This window comes from Geotrypetes seraphini, chromosome 1 (assembly GCF_902459505.1).
Source record: "Geotrypetes seraphini chromosome 1, aGeoSer1.1, whole genome shotgun sequence".
NCBI lineage: Eukaryota > Metazoa > Chordata > Amphibia > Gymnophiona > Dermophiidae > Geotrypetes > Geotrypetes seraphini.
Window position 1 is genome coordinate 6,899,769 of NC_047084.1, and position 18,927 is coordinate 6,918,695.

At 40.9% G+C, this 18,927-nt stretch overlaps 1 protein-coding gene across 3 annotated transcripts; it reads right to left on the reverse strand.

The window, feature by feature from the left end:
- Positions 1–992: 992 nt before the first annotated feature.
- Positions 993–14,985, reverse strand: NR2F1 (nuclear receptor subfamily 2 group F member 1). Of its 3 annotated transcripts, none has more exons than XM_033919241.1 (3): positions 13,194–14,985; positions 10,599–11,123; positions 993–6,059 (listed from the first exon to the last, which is right to left on the reverse strand). In XM_033919241.1, the coding sequence occupies exons 1-3, from the start codon at positions 13,627–13,629 to the stop codon at positions 5,779–5,781; spliced, it is 1,242 nt and encodes a 413-aa protein (XP_033775132.1). In that variant the 5' UTR covers positions 13,630–14,985; the 3' UTR covers positions 993–5,778. The 3 variants fall into 3 exon arrangements, with proteins under 3 accessions (XP_033775132.1, XP_033775053.1, XP_033775212.1); XM_033919162.1 differs by having other exon boundaries at positions 10,599–11,126; positions 13,194–14,983; XM_033919321.1 differs by lacking the exon at positions 13,194–14,985 and adding an exon at positions 11,788–11,841 and having other exon boundaries at positions 10,599–11,126.
- Positions 14,986–18,927: the final 3,942 nt, after the last annotated feature.

An 18,927-nucleotide genomic window follows, 5' to 3' on the forward strand; every position in this document is an offset into this window, starting at 1 on the left:
ATGGGAGGAGGCCTTACTGGTGAGCTGGATGTCTCTGTTAGTTGTCAGTGCGGGTCCATGGGCAGGGAATGCTAATGAGTCTTTACAGAGCTGGATGAAGATTGCAACTCTCTCTCTCTCTCTCGCTCCCCCTCGCTCCTTCGCTCTCCCTCCCCACCCCCACCCCGCTCACCCTCAGCCTTGCGAGTTCCGGGATCGATAACTGACCCCATGGTTTGGCCAGTGCTTTATTTATCTGGCAGAGCAAAGATATTATCAACCTTAAACGTTATACACAGCCAACGTCTTCCTAAATCAACACAAAGGATCACTTACAGCAACCAGTCCGGTCTTCCTTAAAGACACCCCCTCCCCCCCTCTTCACAACTGGGGATATTTTATACCCTGTAGTTTTAGATTTGATCCATTGCTTTAAGCTTGATGGAGGATGTCGCAGACAAGGAGATGGATCTACATTATTATGCAACCATCATTGCGATTATTAACAGTGTTCCTTTCGTCAGGCTGACCACACAGCTTTAGGACACTGCTCACATTTTTCAGAAGTGGAAGAAGGACACTGTCTGATGCCAATCTCCTCTCATTTTACTTGTTGTTGTTTTCCCTCCTTATTCTTAATCACATTTAAAAATCTCTGTATACATTGATTTCACATCTCCACTAATGGAAAACATGTGCCCCAAAAGCTCCATGTCCCTTTTTCCAGTAGTGCATTTTTACATTTTGTACTGCAGTTATACGGCAATTTGTGGAAATCAAAATAAATAAATATGCAAACAGATTACAGACCGCACATTTTCCGATGGGGTTTTTTTTCTCTCTCATTAGAATAGCAAGAATAAGGTTTATTACAGGTACAGCACCTTGCATTACAGATTACACTCCAAAATACACAGCTATTTCAGTTATTCCTTGCTCTCAGGCAAACAGATGCACACATAGAGAGTGTTTCTTTGTGTTGACAGGGCTGCAGTGTTTTTCACCTTTGTCTGTGGGGTGGTGGCCTTGGCAATCTCTGCAGTTCTCTCCCTGCTTTTTTTTGTTGTTGGTGGGTTGTTTTTTTTTTTCCGTTATCCAGATGTTTGTGATAAATCTAACTGTTCTAAGTACAGCAATGCTGAAACATTTGAAGAGATCAGTTTCTTTTACACCAAAAGAGTGAAAATAAAAACGACATAAAATAAAAGAAAAGGAGAAAAGAAAAAAAAAAAGTTGGAAAATGGATTCGCTGACAAGGAGGCTTAATAAATGAGAGACGCTTTCAGATAGATATCTCAGACGTGAAATTGCACCCAGCTGGTTGTGTAAGCAAACAAATAGTTTCATGTTCTGATCTCTGGACTTGTGGGTTGATGAATAGAAGAAGACAGAGGTAAATGGCTCTTTAACTCTTTAACTCATTTAGGAATAAAACTCTTTGGCTTCCTAAGTAAAAGACCTGGCGACACCAAGTATCCCGAGCAAGCACTTTAATAAGAGTTTTATGTTCCACTTGTGCCCCCAGATCCACCAGCGAATCCTGTTCTTTCTTTTGCATGCATCCTCCGTTTGCAGAGATGAAAATCTCGTTAGTGATGGGAAAGGTAACACAATATTGTTCATGCACAAAGGAAAATATGTATGAGAAATGCGAACTTTTATAAAATAACTATAGCGGAAGCGCAGCATTTTAAAATGAACATATATTCTCAAACGCTTTTGATATAAAAGTGAACGCAAGTAATTAGTAGGTAGCCTAATTTTTAAAAGATCAATTTTGTTGTAACAGCTAGTAAATTTTACAAAACTTGCTGGAAAACCCATTCAGAGTAGTGGACGGTTAAGATTCCTGTCGACAAAATCAAAGTGGAATTCATGCAGTGTTAAAAATCATTTCTAAGAAACATTTTTAAAAAAAAAATAATTTAAATTCTTCAGTTGTTTTAAGTACCCATGAAACAGGAGGAACTGCCCCCTACAGAAGTAACAGAGGCCATTTCCTCTTTAATTTTTATTTCATTTCTGCTGTGGAAGTTTTTAAATACTATTTGGCCAAAGTCGGATCACGGCTGGTCTAAAGTTTCTATAATTCCTAGGAGAAAACTTAATGATTTCGCTTTTAAAAAATTCTAAAGTTAAATTTGGTAGTTACAGCAATTTGAGTCTGCTGCAAATGGGTGAAGTTTTCAATTGTTCAGTGAGAGTTTGTGTTAATAAGGAACTATTTTGACTTTCAGGTTTCACAGATAATTCAAATAAAGAACTTTACTATATATATATAGAGAGAGATATATAAAATATTTTATATATCTAAAACTTGTTTTTCCTTTTCCATTGGTACCCTGTTTCCTTTGCTTTGAACAGTTACTCTGTTTGAACAAAATCAGCACATATCTTCTAAAGCATTTTAGCTAACATAGGTTATTATTGAACACTATAACAGAATTTTATATAAGGTTGAGTGTGGGGGGAAAGGCATTATTAAACTGTGAATTTTGCTGAGTCACAGTAAAAAAAAAAATTTATGTTACTGAACTATAAATAGATACATAAATTTTGCAGCTACCTTTTAAAATAGTCATGCTCGGAGTTAGCAGGGGAATACATGGTTAAATAAAAATTTACTTAGCCAAAACTGCGTTGATACACTTCCATTTTCAGCTAGAAAGGCTTACTGAATTATCTACTTTATCAAAGTCAGATATCAGTCAAACGTCCAAGCATACCTCAGAGGCAACTTTTTGAGTCATCACGGTAAACTTAGAGTTTGTAAAACTTCTAATCCGTTATTTTGATTGATTAAAAGCTTTGAGGGGGTGAGGGAAGGCATTAGTAAAGATTTTTCATGACTTTAACATATGTTTGAAAATGTTCAGGATTTACTGGGGCTTTTATTCTGTAGTTTGCTCCTTTGGTTTTGTTGTTTATTTTATGATTATGATTATTATTATTTTTAGTTGTATTAGTAGCATTTTAGTGAGGACATACTTTCAGTGAGCATCTGCAAGCAAGGTGAAATGCCGTCACAGTAAACAGATATTGCCAAATCACTCCATGGTTATCACAATGACCAAAGACTTCTCCAAAACTACTAATACTTCTCAGAGGGCTGCATCGGAAACAGAGAATAATGAGCCTGCATCTAACCAAGACTATTCTGTAGCAGAATGACAAGGAAGCAAATTGAAAGATTGCAAATTATGTGAAACCAAGTCATTTGAAATGTATCAGGAATTCATGTAAAGCTCCATATTAACATATACAACATTTGGAACTTGAATGGTGACCAGATGAACCAATATTTTCAATGAAAAAAATGTGATTGACCAGAGCTTTAGCGGTGACTAAGGAAAAATATCCAGGAACAAAGACATTAATATTTAAGCCTTCTGAAGACCCCCCAACCCCCACTGCTGCATCATTCTTACTCCTCACAGAGAAAAAGTCAGCTTCAGCCTCTTAAGACAGAAGTTTCCTCTCAGCGGGTTTATTTACACTCAGAAATACTGTAATTAACTGGGAAAAAAAAAGTCTTGACCTGAAAATGTTTCTCTCTGTATATGTGGGATAACACCATCATGAATATATTTCCATATCATTTGGTGATGGGGGTGGTAGTGGTGTGTGTGTGTCTGTGTGTATATATATGTGTGGGGGCGGGGGAGGGTAATGTGGAGAAAAATTCACGGTGTGCTAAAAAGCAAAACAGAGCAAAGACCACTATCAAATAATTACTGAAGATCATGTTTTATATTTGAATTTATGGATTAAATATCCCATTGTTTGTCTTAATCTTACATTTGTTTGTCCACCGGCACACAGTCTACCTGCTAAAGATATCATATTCAGAATAAAGCAATTGAAACTGGAAGCGTCAGGAGTAGGGGGAATAATTCTCACATCCCTCCTCTTACATGTGCAGGTTACAAATAATCTCTATGGTTACAAAGTCTCCGCATTGAATACATATAATACCCCTTTACAATTGATTATCCACATATGTGCATATATACTACCTCGCCTTGTATCATATGCGCTTAGAATATTAAAAACCCCTAGTGGATTGAGTTGAAGGATCTTGTTAATGCAAAGAATCCGAGGAGTATGGACAGCAAATTAAAAGAAAAACATTGCCAATGACTCTTTCAAATTGAAAATCCTGCTTCATCTGGGTTTGTTTGGAGGTGTTATTTTAAAAGATCCGGCTTTATTAATACGTTAAGAAAGAGCTCCCTTGGCAGTATGGGCTCTTACAGCTCTGTCTTGGATTCTATAAAACATTAATGCACTGAAAGCCATTACAGAGACCTGCACCACCAGCCATAAGCATTGTGAAGGCTTTACCTTCAAAGGGGCTCCATTATGGAAACGATTTTTAAATTAAAATTGAGAGAGGAAGGGGGATAGTGTTGGTGGTGCTTGCAGTGTTTGGAGAGGGAGGTAGGGGATTGGCGAGTGCACAGTTCGAATTTGCCTTTCATACATCTACAATAAAATAAACGTATGGGATATATACACCACCCAGTGAGAAAAATCTAGAGTTAGATTACTGCACTAATAGGTTTTGGAATAGCCTTTGCCCTTAAAAGAGGGAAGAACAAATAATGCTGATGCTTGAGAGCAGAAAAAAAAAAAAGGCAAAAAATAATAATGTCCATTGTGAGATCTTTGAAACCTCGGATAAGCCTCATCTTTGCATTAAACAATTAGGACAAATAATTATATCTTATCCAGCACATCTGCATTCAGTGATGGCAGAATATTTAGGGAATCTACTTCTTATGCCATGTAAAGGGGAGCAAAAGTCGGTGTACTTAGTGCATATTCTGATAGAGAAAAAAAAAAAGAAGCTTAGAAGCACAAAGTAACAATATCTCTGATGCTGACATATGGGCAGGATATTGCATAAGTACGAGAGAAATTTCTTGAGTCTCATTACTCAGCTTCACTCTCCTGGCTAGAAGCTGGTCACTGGGCATTGTGTGACTTCAATAATTTTAGAAATGCCCTGAGAAATCCACCCTATTCAATACACTGTAATAACCCCTTGCGAACTCAGTCATTTTACAAGTGCTATTAGCGTGTTTCACCCAAGGAAGCTCACTTTTTATTTTTATTTTTTTGCTAAATTCTTTTATTTTTGTTTTAAATTTTCGCTTCAATTTTAATTCTTGAAGAACATAGCTTGGACAACATATATCGCACTCAGTATAAGAAGCAAAGGGTTATATCAAAAATTATTAGTATAGAATCACAGGAAACCTGGTTTGGAACCAGAAAAAAATACAAAACAGATATAGATACATAGACACAGGACAATTTTTTTTTTTATAATTATTTGGAAAATGTTATTTCCCCTAAGTCTTGTTTCTTTCTCTTTATGCGCATACAATGTTTTAAATTTTACAAAAAAATGAAAATAAAGACTAATATTTTACAAAATGAATAGCAATGTTCGTGGTAAAGTGTTTTTGTTTCTACACAGAATTCAGTTCAGTTCTTTGTTTCTGTACAGAATATATCCATAGCATGTCTGCAATAAATCCAAGAAGGTCCATTCTCCTCATATATTAAAACCTCATGGTTCTTTTTAATATTTTCCAAATCGTTCCATAGACCCAAGGGTTTCTTTCCCCCCTTTCTTTCTTTCTTTGTGTTCTTTTGAGGCAGGTTCACAGATCCTAAAAGTCATTAATATGGTCCTCTACTCCTCACTCATTTAAACCAGTTTATGTTTCAATTTCTTTTTGTCTCCAAAAACTGTGGTCCTCTATGGTTCTTTATGTTTGTTTTTGATCTCTAGGAACACTGGATGGGCATGTACGGCCAGTTGAAGCTGCTCCCGGATAGTAACATATCTCTGATGAGGGTTTCTATGGGGGTTTTACCTACCAAACGGACGAAGAAGAGCTGCTCGATGACCGAAGATGAGACAGTACGCAGGGAAGGGAGCCGCAGCAGCAGTTTGCCAAAGCGGCTGGGCTGGTTTGGATACTGGCTCCTGACGTACTCCTCCAGGGCGCACTGAGACTTCTCCTGTAGACTTTCTATATGGGCCGCATCTGACAGGCCACAGGCATCTGCTCGGCAACCGCATATATATGGGGGAAAGGTAAAAAGGGGCAAACAGTTAGTAGAGATTGTGATTCTTGCTCCTTAAAACACCCACACAATCATAGCCATCTGCGAGTACAGTCGCTCGCATCATTGTCTAAACCTCTCACAAATTCAGTCACAGGGTAACATGCAGACACAGAAACTGGCACAAAAATAGTTAACCACGCAGTTCGATCTCTCTCCCTCTCTCTAAATTATATACACATTATGCACACGCACACACAATCAGAAAACTACATGCCCTCCCATCCCCCACAACACACTAGACAGCGTAACAGTCTTTCCCCCCCTTTGTTTTCTTCCTTCATCTTTTTGGAGTTATTAAAAGAGAGAAATTATCAGACGCCATGTTCTAAACAGGAACCTGTCCTCAGTCTCAAGTGTGGCAGCTCACTTGGCTGCTGCCTGAGGCCCCCACCCAGCCGTGTTTATTGTCGTTAAAGAAATTCATTGCTAATCGTGGAAGAACAGCGACTACATGAGGGGGTTTTCAAACCTTTGCAGCACCTTCGATTGCACATGAAAAAGGCAAATGGGGTTTGATTAAGTCAATGGTCTTAGTAATATGTGCGGTTTTTGAAAGCCTGGGAAAGAAATCCTCAGAGCTACTCTGAACAGATGATCATATTTGTATAATAATGTAGAAGAATATGGCCTAGTTACCCTATACAGAGGCATTTGAAGCTAACCAAAACCTATGCACGCCTACACAGCATAAGCATTGTCCACTCTTAGCTTAGAATTACGCAAAATATATATATTTTTATTTATCTACATCTAATCCACTTCATATTTATAAACAAATGAATCTATAGAGGATTATCTTTAGCAAACCATCAGTAAATGAGAGGCAGAAACTTGAGTTGGGGAAATTAGAAGAACAACCACTGAAATATGATAGATTCATCCTGTCTCTAAACATATCCTTCTTTTCACCTTATATTAGGGATACATATTTAGAAGAAAAACAGGAGGGGCAGAAATGATAACTGTCAGAAAGCCGTTCGGTCTCTTGCAGATCAAAGGCTAAGTTCTATCAGTCTACAGATTCCTGAATAACTTGATGCAGTGTAATGGCCCCATAAGGGCATTACAAAATTGGGGACGCAAAAGCGCCAGGCCACAATTGTTAGCAGTTAGGACTTGTCTGTGTACCACAACTCAATTTATAAGCACAGGCATTTACTGCTGAAGAAGTGTGTATGAAAGGAAATGATTTCTAAATACCTTTCTCTGAATTACAAGGGCCCAAGACAAATACAACTGTCTATATAATTCAGCAGCTTCCCACATAACATATCTTGGACTTTGGCTCGAGACTGTATGTTTCAGATACACAACTATATGTCTCTGATATTTTAGCTTCCGTTCGGGATTATTGTTTGTAGCTTAAATGCCATGTTACAAACCGGGCCTACTCGACCTGCTGGTCTATTTGTATATGCATTTGCAAGCTACATATTTCCGTTTATCCTGCCGATTATCAGCCATTATTTCATCATTATAGAAAAAGAGAGGTGCTACCCAATGAAGAGGCCCCACTAACACCTAATATATTTGTAGGCCCCATATATCATACCACGTTCTCAATATGTATCAGACATTTATATTTGCATGTATAAATGCAGGACAACTGGTAGTATGCTGATCTGTGCTAATTTGATGTAAAAACATGGAAGAAGAAGATGTAATTGGCGATTTCACAATTTTAAGCCAGGCACTACTGGAAAATAATTATACAATATTATGAATAAATAATCACCACACCGAGATTTATAGTTATTTTCTAAATAATTTAAAAGTCTAAATTTTCTTGTTCCTCCCAAACTGAAGTGGCATTAAATGATTTTGTGTTAAAATAAAAATGATGGCATTTCTCCTGTAAGAAATGCAACCTAGGCATCCATTGTACCTTAATACATTTGTATAAACTCTCTGGTTTATATTTACAAATACGATGCCCAGTGTCGCTGATGTTCACGCTATTACTGGAATTGGAATATTCCATGTTCAGTTCATAAAGAAATTAAGTAAATAAATAATCATTATTGTTTAGGGCAATCAAGCTTGATTAGTACAGCTGGACAGTTTCATAGCAGCCTTTGCTGAAAGTTTTATACTTTACAGAAAACAAACGCATTCATATGGTAACTAGAAATCAAAGTTATCACCCCAAATGGATTTATTGTATTTGCGTTAACTAAACGGTATGTCTATGGGAAGCTTTCATGTAGATGAAGAATTATTTTTGGTGTAAAAATTAATAAAGACGTCTTATGATATAGTCTTTGGATGGTGTCTAGATTATTAAGGCTGAAAATAGTTCCTAAAACCCAATTGCAAAATGCACAAAAAGGAGGCCCCCAACCCAGCTCTGCATACCTATAGTCTCAGTCAACTACTTTCCATAACACATGTAAAAGGTTTCTCTGCTACTAGTAGCTTACAAGTTGAATGACTTTGAGAAAAGCTTCCTATGAATTCCCCTCTGGCTGGCAGTCAAAACAAGTTTCTTGAAAACTGGAAATGTGTGTATTAAGGGAGGGGGATAGGGAGGGAATACAGCAAAGTAAATCACTACGGACAGCTCTAAAAGCAATTTATTTTCTCCAGTCGCATTTAAAATAGCAATAATGGCCTATTCCTCTTTTATAAACAGCGACACCCTTCTTTAAAACTTTGTTATCCCTATTTCTTATTTTTTTTTTAAACGTTAAAGTTGACACCTGCAGTTGTGCCTGCGATAATAGGGGATATTTCTAAACACAAAGAAACAGCTGTTTGTGGCAAATGCCTTTTTTTTTTTGTCTGATTCTGGGACCTTTCCCCGTCACATCAAAATCAAACCAAGTTTAACTTATTTCCATTACCAAACAACGCCTCAACCTGGGCCAAAGAAAGACTCTTGTAATATATTTCGGCCCATGTCTTTAATTTTTAATAAATCTTGAATTAACATGAACAGTATGTGTCAGCACTTGGGATCTCTCTCCAGTTATCACCCTAATCTACACTGTATATTTTCTAGCATTTTTTTTTTTTTGGGGGGGGGGGGTTGTTTTGAAAAACACATTTCCATCAGTAAGACTTATTAAGATAAACTACATTAAAATGTTGAGGTTGCATTTGTTTGAGAGCTCTGCACTCTATCCTCTGCTAAGAAATATTCCCTCTCTCACTCCAAGACTGCATTTGCACTGAAAGTACAAGGGGGCAGTCAAAGTACGTGGCTCTGACTGCCCTGCATACAAATGAGCTCCTTCTGTCTAAATAAATTATTTGATGTTCAAATCGATATTAATACTACATTGCTACATTACAATATTGTGCAAATTTAAGAGTCATTTAATGCCTTGTAAATACTATTTTTCATGCATGAGAGGCAACTAAAATGCTGACGGATTATAAACTGCTTACTGTTAAACAAGGCCCTTGAGCGATTTGCCAGCTTTGTTCAAGAATACCTTTAATATTTGTTCTGCTTAGTTTTAAGTTAGATTTATGACTATTTGTTTAGCTACCCACATTTTGGCTGAATTTTGATTTTTTTTTTTTTTTTAAATGCGGGTGAGATGAGAGCAACAAATATGGGGATCTATAAGCGAGCGCTATGTTTACATTCCAGAGACCTACAAGAAGATGGATTTAGAGATTTGCATATTTCCTTGTTACAACTTGCACAACTAAAATGACTTTATGGTACTAGATGCTTTGCTGGTTGCAGGTCACCGTGCTTGCATGTAGCACAAGTTAATTCCAACAATCAAAAGGGAAATTGTTAACATGTATGTATGTTTACATGTATATATATATAGCCTACTTGATTTTTTTTTTTTCCAATCAGGCGATTATATTACTAGTATTTATATTATTTGCATAATGCAGAGTGGCTATCCAATACTGGTGCAATTTGCCCTCTTCTGCTTCCTACTTTCAATTTTCAAATGTGTTTTGGTTTTTGCTTTCTTTGTCAGGGTGGTTTTTTTGGTTTTTTTTTAAATGTTCCTCAGTAAGTTTCAGAACTGCCATCGATTTCCAACAAGAAAAATAACTGGGCTGCACACCATGTATTTTGCGTTTCGCCTTCCCCAATCTGTTTTTGCTCCACAATACTGAAGAAAAAGCAAACGGTGGAAGCAAAGCTCATACAGACACAGAGGCATAAACATGCACAATATAGCTTAGCCACACAGACACACACAGGCTGAGTGACTATGAATTTCACCAAAACAGACTTATCGAAATGCCACCAATAAAATGGACTAAACAATCGAATAGTCAGCAGCCACTTTTCAGCCCTGATCCTGAGCACCCAGAAACCCATTCTCCCAAAGCTTCAATTTCAGACAATATTTTCTATTGCCAGTGCCAGCCTCCCCTTTTGCTTTCGGGAGCTAGTGCTAAGCTAGTTTTGCTGGTGAATCTTTCATACCACCCTGCTTCCTCCTCTTCCCTCCCCCCCCCCCTTTTTCCCCTTCTCCCCCGCACCGAATAGCTCTCACCTGATGTGAAGAGAACGATGGCTTTCAGACAGCTGTACTCAGCCGAATCGACGTGCAGGGCCTTCAGCTTCTCCACCTGCTCCTGGAAGATGCGGATGTGGTCCATGAAGGCCACCACTCGATCGGCGGACATGGGGGAGGCGTGGAGGCCGGCGGCGGCCAGCAGAGGGGCCACGTGCAGGGGCATGGAGCACTGGGCCGCGTTCAGCACAAACAACTCGCTCCACGTCAGCCGCAGGAGAGCCACCTGATCCGTGATCTGCAGGTCCGGGAAGAAAGGGATGTTCCGGGCCCACTCCACGGCGCTGAAGAGCAGCCGGGCCGCCAGCTCGCAGATGTTCTCGATGCCCATGATGTTGTTGGGCTGCATGCACTGGCTGCCATAGCGGGAGGTGGGGTAGGGCTCGGCTCGCAGCAGCAATGAGATGTATCCGGAGAGATAGCAATGGCCGTTCAGCGGGTCCCCGTTCGTCAACGCGTACTGGCCTGGGTTCGGCTGGGTTGGAGGCATTCTTCCTCGCTGAACCGCTGACAAAAAGAAAGAGAAGGAGAGGAAATGTGCAACCAGGGCTGGAAAAAATACATCAGGCTAGCAAATGTGCTCCAGAGACTGTCATTATCCATGGAAACACGATGCTCTTTCTGCTTTTTATTCAGGAAAAATATATATATTTCTTCAGAAGTGTGTATGTTTGTGTGTGGGTATACACACACACAGACACACACGTACACCAGTATCTATCAGTCCATCTACCTATCTACACACACACAGACATATATACATACAGCACAAAACTTCTCTTTCCTCTGAGCATGGGGTCAACAAAAAAAATTCAAAAAAGAAACAAACACACACACAAAATAATGCAAAAATTACATGTAACAAAAGAACCCCAGAAATAATATCCAAAACACAAGCGCAGATTACATAAATTTAAACTCCAAGGTAACAAGGAATCCTTTTTTATTTTAAAACAATCTTATTATAGGTAGTATGGGTTATCTCATTAAATAATGTTTCAAGGGTATTCTGAAAGATAAACTCTATACCACTCCCTGCACGAAAAATCATATCTAAGCCTTTTAACTTTGCAGTAATCTGAAAAATCATCCATTGCAAACACCCGCGTTCTTCTTGCCGAAGGGAAAAATGTCTAATTTTTTTTTTTTTTTTAATGTTTGAACTTACAATAGCCAAACATTTAGTATAAGAAAGGGGTAGCAGTATATTATTGCTTTTGCTGCGCGTCACAACTGCAAATTCATTCAGCCAGCTTTTGAGTGCTCAAGCTTGCAACAGAAAAAAAAAAAAAAAAAAAACCCACTGGATTCATTAACCATCTGAATGCAAAACGTAAGCATGCTTGGAGTTCCTAAAGCTGACCAAAGTTTTTTTTTCAGATGTGTGTGTGTGTGTGTGTGTGTGTGTTATTTCATCTGTGCCATCATTCTTTTTTCGCCCTGTAAACAACAATAACTTTAATATAAAGAATACAATCAGTGAAAATGTAATAATTTTCCAATGTTAATACTTGGAGCATCGGTTGTGTTCTCATGACTGATCACATATCAGATGAAAACTCATTAATACCATACATCCCAGTATCTGAGATATCCTATAGCCCTATATGCTGAAATTTTTGGTTGATTTTGAGTTCAAAGAAAGGCACAAGCCAAAGTTGTTTTCGGGAGCATATTTAAAAAGGCAGTGACGCATCAGAAGGCACAAATGAAGTCATCACAGATGCCAGCCTTTCTAGATTTAAGTTTCTTTCATAAAATTTAGTATTTTAGACATTAAAAAGAGTATTATATGTATACACACACACACACACACACAGATGGATGAATGTGCTGGTTTCAATACCTCTGGTGCTCTAAATTTAATATATCTTTCAATGCACGTGAGTTTGAAATATAATATATAATGATAACTCGTACATAGGTTTATACTATTGTCAATTTGGAGGCCAGATATTACACTTTGGAAAATATGGAGAATAAATTAGATACTGGTGAACCTTCCCCAATGTGCAGTCATTTTAGAAAAGAATAGGAATTTTCCTAAAGTGAATCAATGAGTTGCATGTTAAAAAAAAAAAAAACCAAAACAACCCAACAACCCACAGTTCTGCAAAACCACGATTCTTTCCTAACTTTCCACAAGTTAAAGCAGAAGGCCAGAAATTAAGTCCCTGGTAAAAGCACACGAGAGGGACAAAATATGTGGATTGTAGTAGCCTATTTCTGACTTATATGTTTCAAAGCTTACATGTATGTATGTACATAGACACACAGAGGAAAAGCAGTGGATCCAGGGGAAAGTTTCTCCAGAAGGTGCAGCAAAGCAAAACAAAATAAAAGGCAAAGGCGAGAGGACTGAGAGAATGAAAAGAAGCACATCTTACAAAACAAACAAACAAACAAACAAACAACAAACGATCTTTTTCAGCAACAGTCACAAAGAGAAACTACAGACACTCGGCCAGATCTCGATGCTACAATGAATAGCACTAGATTTGTCCATATATTGCAGACACATAAGAACACAAACGCACTTGTACAGATCTATAGAGAAGCGGAAGAAATATTCACCTTCCCGCCTCATGCCCACTTTGAGGCACTTCTTGAGGCGACAGTACTGGCACTGGTTGCGGTGGTGCTGGTCTATGGGGCAGTTCCTGTTGGCCCGGCATGTGTACGTTAAGTTCCTGCGGACGCTCCTCTTGAAGAAACTTTTGCAGCCCTCGCAGGTGAACTGGCCGTAGTGTTTCCCGCTCGACTTGTCCCCGCACACCACGCACTCGATGTGCTGCTGGCTCTGGCCCGACCCTTGCTGCTGGCCCTTGTCCCCGGCCGCGCCCGGGGTGGAGGGCGGCCCCGGCTGGCTGGGAGTCAGAGGGGTGTGCGGGGCGGCCGAGGCGGCGTGCTGCTGCTCCCGGGACGGCTGCGCCGCCGGGTTGGGGCCGCCGGGGTTGCCCCCGGCCACGTCCTCCTGCGGATCTCGCCAGCTGCTGACTACCATTGCCATATCTCGGGCCCACAAAGTGCCGGGGAGCGCGGCGAGCGTGGCGGCGGTCAGGGCGGAGGAAGTGGCGAGAGGGATCGGGGGCGAGGAGGGGAGGGAGGGAGGAGGGGGGGAGGAGGGGAGGGGAAATGGGGGCTGCTCACAGGGTAGGGGGCACCGGCAGAGCTAGGGCTGCTTTCTCTCTGTCCGGATCACGGGTGGGGGTGGGGGCAGGGGGGAGGGGAGGTTCTCAGCACCGCAGATCGCGATCGTAGCCCGGAGCTTCTTTTGTTTTCTGGCGGCGGCCAGTGCCGGGGATGCCGGGGGGCTTAGGCGCCGGACTGCCGGGGAAGAGGCGGCCGGGGGCGCCTGCTAGGAAGGCGCGGCAGGGCGCTGGGAGGCGGACGGGCAGCGGCGGCGGCTCTCGGGGGCTGTGAAGCCCGCATAGGGGGTGGGTGGGGGGTGGATTTCGGCCGCGGCTCCTGCTCCGTCCGCTGCAGCTTCTGGAAGGGGAGGACTACCGTGGCGGCTGCTTCCTTGCGGGGGGATTCGGGCTCGTCTTGAGCGAAAGCGGGGGGTTAGAAGGACATCAGTAACCCCCAACCCATCTGGAGATGGAAGGGGAGGGGAGGGAGTGCGAGGATTCCGGGACCAGAGATTTAAAATCAGATTAAAAAAAAAAAAAAAGATATGAAATCAGAGGATGGAGGTGTCCGGGGGCCAGGTCCAGGCGCAGTCAGAGTCAGCCATGCAGGAAAGCGGGAGGCAGCCGATCAAGAAGAGCTCTTGCTGGCTTGCTTTCTTCTTCTCTCTCCCTTTCTCCTTCTGTTTTCCTTCTTTTCTTTAAATGTATTTTTTTTTTTAAATAAAAGAATAATAAGCTCAGAAATCGGCTTCACAACGAAGTCAAATCAGACCCGTAACAACGTGGAAAAAAACAACATACAGAGATCCCAAGTATGCCGAGCAGTAAATCCTCTTCATCCCTTTCTTGTTCCTTCTTCGTCTCCTCTTAACGGTGCCGGTAGTGGTGGGGGACGAAAAACGAGAGGTCGCCAAATATGTATAAATATAATTTTTTTAAAAGAAAAATCACCTGGAGTCACCAAATAGCATAGGAAAAGAAAAAAAAATTGTTAAAAAAAATAAAAAATAAAAAAATTGTAAAAATAACAATAAAACGACGTCGAGGCGCCCCTTGTAGTTTCACCTTCTGCTGCAAGAATGAAACGAAAGAGACAAGGGATAAAAAAAAGAAGGAAAAAACACAACTAATAGAATATGCAAGAAGGAGAGAGAGAGAGAGGGAGAGAGAGAGAGAGAGACTGAGAGGGGGAGAGAAAGAGGAGGGGGGGGGGAGAGAGAGACCCAAAAATGAATGCGTTTAAACGAGAAGACTAGCAGAGCAATGTTTCCGAAAGGGGGATCTGCGCGAATGTCTGTATATAGTGAACTTTGACACTACTATTGAAAGTGACACGTTTCTATGGAGATCGCTGCCTTATATGGTGCTCATGTCAAGGAGCCAAGAGAGGGGCTGCTGGCAACTGATAATCAAAGGCGACTGACTGGTCAGAGCCCTGAATTGGGGAGGTGGGGGGGGGGGGAGAGAGAGAAAATGGGAGGCTAAGGTTAGCCAAGCCTCCTTCTTTTCCATTGGCTCCAACACTTTTCTTCTCCCCCCTTTTTCTTCTTTTTCTCAGTCCTTTTTTTTTTTTTTTTTGCCTTGTTACCTACGACTTGGGAAGGAGGCAGAGGAGGGAAGTGGGGGGTTCTGGCAAGCACACTTTTCATTCATATCTGCCTGCCCGTTGCTATTTGCTGAAGAGACCTTGATTAGCATGGGTCGTTTACGGTCTCGAAGGAAAAAAAAACAACAATACAAATAACATGAAAACAATAAAATATTCTCAGGGTGGAATTTGAAGGGTTAGAGGTGGGGAGGGAAAGGATAGAAAATTTACTTTTTAAGTGGTTCATGTTCCCTCGTATCAGAAATTACGCAGTTCAGTTATTATAAATAAAAAAAGACTTTATAGTGTTATCATAGTGGGTAAAATAAAATATATTTTTTAGTTAACCTGTTCCAGAGGTATATTTGGTGGGTGTGTGTGAGAGAGAGAGACTCTAGGGGAATTTGTGGTCTAATAGATTGGATTATTGAATTATTAATTTTGTTTTACAACTCCTGTATCCTGCATGGTCTCACTTTTCCCCCTCTTTTTTTTTTTTTTTCTTTCTTTCCCAGCCTGTTGTCGAAGCTGCTCAAACAGTTGCAACGCTTCAATAATGATTAATAAAACAAAAAAGTAAGTTCTCGTTTTGCTGTCTGAGATCAATGCTTGTGAGAGTCCCAGTAAAAAAAAAAATAATAAAAAAAAATTCCCTGTTAACTCAAACTGCCTTTCGGTTTCGAAATAGCTGGATCCGGCTGCCATCTAGCGTACAGCGAGCGACCGGTGAGCCCGGGCAAATCCACTCACCTCCTAATGGAGAATCCTCGTTCTTTCTCAGATCAGCGGGGATCCAAGCTTGATGAATGCAGTCGCCAATCCAGCCGGAAAACATTGCTTTTTTTGCAATTCGCACCGACTCCTGTCCTCAGATACCTCTACTGCTCTGGGCTCTCGAGTGACGCGCGTGCTTCTGCAGGTGACAAAAAGGGACACAAAAAGCACCTGCACCCTTGGTTCACCTAAAGTTTTGGATCTCGAAACCCGAGTCAATCTCCAGTAAAGTGAACGTTAATTAAGTGAGATCTTTTGTTATTCTTTCATGCATTATAGTAATAAAGTGCACTGGTGAATTTTTTTTTTTTTTTTTTTTAATATTCACGTCCTTCAAAACACGTATGCAAGTCTTCTAAACTATTTAAAAAAATAGCCGATTTGCTCTAACAGAAGAGTAAAAGTTTGGTTTTTCCTCCCCCCCCCCCCCCTAAAATGAGGACTCTTATGGCCAGGCGCCCTTTTGTATATGCACAGACTGTGAAAGGATGCTATTGAGTCTCCACCAGTGAGCGCCTCTCTTTCTCTCTCTCTCTTTCCCTCTTTCCAAATAAACGCTCTCCCCTGGTCAGTGAAAAGGTGAAACGAATAAGATTAAATCAGACAAAAAAAAAAAAAAAAGAGAGAGAGAGAGAAAGCTCTGTGTATATGCTGTTTAGATTTTACTCCCCAGGCTGCAAAGGGGGCAGAGAGTGGAGAGAGGCAGAGCACGAGGGAAACAGAGAGGGAGAGAGCGCGAGAGCGAGCGACAGAGAGACAAGGCTAGATGGAAAAAAAGACTGAAGAGACACAATTAGTGGAGGCGGAAGGAGGACGCAGCTTCCCCGCAGTGTTCCTCCTAGGTTGGATCGTTTGGACTGGGACCAGAAATTAAAGACTGAAAATTGGGGAATCATGGCACTGCAGGCAAGTAGTTTTTGTGGGGGTAGGGGTGGGGGGTCTAGTCTTACACCACAGCAATTTCTGTCTACAAGTACTTAGAAGCAAACTGTGATGGAGTTCTAGTACAAGTACTTGGAGATGAACTCTCTTTATAAACCTTCTAAGTCGCGCTTAGAGTTTGGTTTAAGAATCCACGAACTGCGCCTGAATTTGTCATTTTTTTTTTTTTTTTTTTACAATATATACCGTAGATCTTGCGACGTCTAAGTCGATTTAGTGTTGACTTATCTGCAATACCCACGTATGCCTCCTACACACATAGATTTGAAGAGTGAATGTGTAAAAGCACCTATGTGCACTCTCACAGAGGCACATATATAATTCAAGCATGCACTTCACCTTAATTAGAAATAATAATGGCCATAGGTGGGGTGACTATATAAAAATCAAATGCATGCACTTATGATGTATTTGGGCTTTCGGCCGCTCTGTTTGTTGTTTCGAACATCTAATGAAAAGATCGATGGCATCCAGTTTATCTGTGTGATAGTGTCAACAGATTAAACGGACCGCAGTGCAAAAAACATCCACATTTCTTCCACCGCACGACATAGGACATGCAGAAATGGAACCCTTGCTCACTCTCCATGCAATCAGTAAACATGTGTGAGTGTGTGTGTGTGTATTGGAGTGGTTAGACGAACCCATTTAAATTAAACTGTATTAGTTTTGTTTCCTTCAAGATCTCCGAGCAACTAGTGCACTCATTCGAGACCGAGTCTAGCGGTTCAGGGCAAGGTTTTACTTTGCACACAGAGTCAAACCAAACGTAACTGGCAAGCGACGGCGGTTTCTCTAAACTGCTATTTAGGAATGATTTCCTTCAACCACTTCTATCTAATTATATTCCATATTGCTTTCAGCATATATACTACATCACACGCAGGAACCCTTATTTGATACAATATGCCAGAAAACAAACGCACAGATGGAACCTTAGAGCAGGTTCAGCTCAGTGAGACCAGCTCTGGCCTTTCTTGTTTGCAACTGTGCACACTTCTATCAGGAAAGGAATGAGATGTTTGCTTAATCCCTCAGATCAGTTGGGTGTCTGTGACAACTTTTTAAAAAGCCACTCTTGCAGTGGGAAAAAAAAACACCTCAGAGAAATCAATAGTTATTTTGTCGAGAGCAACATGCACGAATTTTATGGCCAGGCAAGCTGCAGCAAAGAAGTGTATACATACAACAGAACAGCCTGCTAGGGATGTACTTTGCCAGAATCTTGTCCTTGTGCTTTAGTTAAGCTCATAAAAAGAACCCACAATAATCTAGGCACCCTAGATTGTTCCTTAGAGTATATTCGTGCCCTGGTGTTCTTTCTGGAGTGCTTCTAAATTAAAGGTATATTAATCATGTGGCTGTCGACCGCTAATGCACTCAAAGGCTCGCTCTAGGAGGGGGGAGGGGGGGGGCCTGAAAAGTTCTCAGCCCAACCAAGACGAGAACGAGGTGGAGCCCTGACCTTTACAAGTTCTTCTCGCACTTTTCTGGACGCTTTTCGTTCCATGTCGTATCACGGAAACGAAAAGCGTCCAGAAAAGTGTGGAATCGCTTGTAAGTTTCAGGGCTCCGCCTCAGTCTCTCCTCGGCTGAGCTGAGAACTTTTCAGCAGCTTCCCCCCTCCCCCCCCCCCCCCGGTACTGAATTTCACCGAGAAATAGGACATGCTTTTTGGCTGAATATTTATATCTTAATAAAGAAGGCGCAAATAGTGAAATGTATGAAATACCACAGTGGGCACGCTATGTCAGTAGCGCTTTAAGACACAGGGATACGCGCTTATTTATTAGTCTACGCACTTCACAGAGCTCTCCTCTGAAAAGTACTGGGTTTAGAAGATAAACTGGTGCAGCAGCATCCTGAGGACACC

Coding starts and splice junctions, on each gene's coding strand:
- NR2F1 (XM_033919162.1), bottom strand. CDS start 13,629: ATGGCAATGGTAGTCAGCAGCTGGCGAGATCCGCAGGAGGACGTGGCC. Junction 11,127..13,193: donor AGTGGGCATGAGGCGGGAAG/GTGAATATTTCT, acceptor TCTTTTTGTCAG/CGGTTCAGCGAGGAAGAATG. Junction 6,060..10,598: donor CATCGTTCTCTTCACATCAG/GTGAGAGCTATT, acceptor GTTGCCGAGCAG/ATGCCTGTGGCCTGTCAGAT.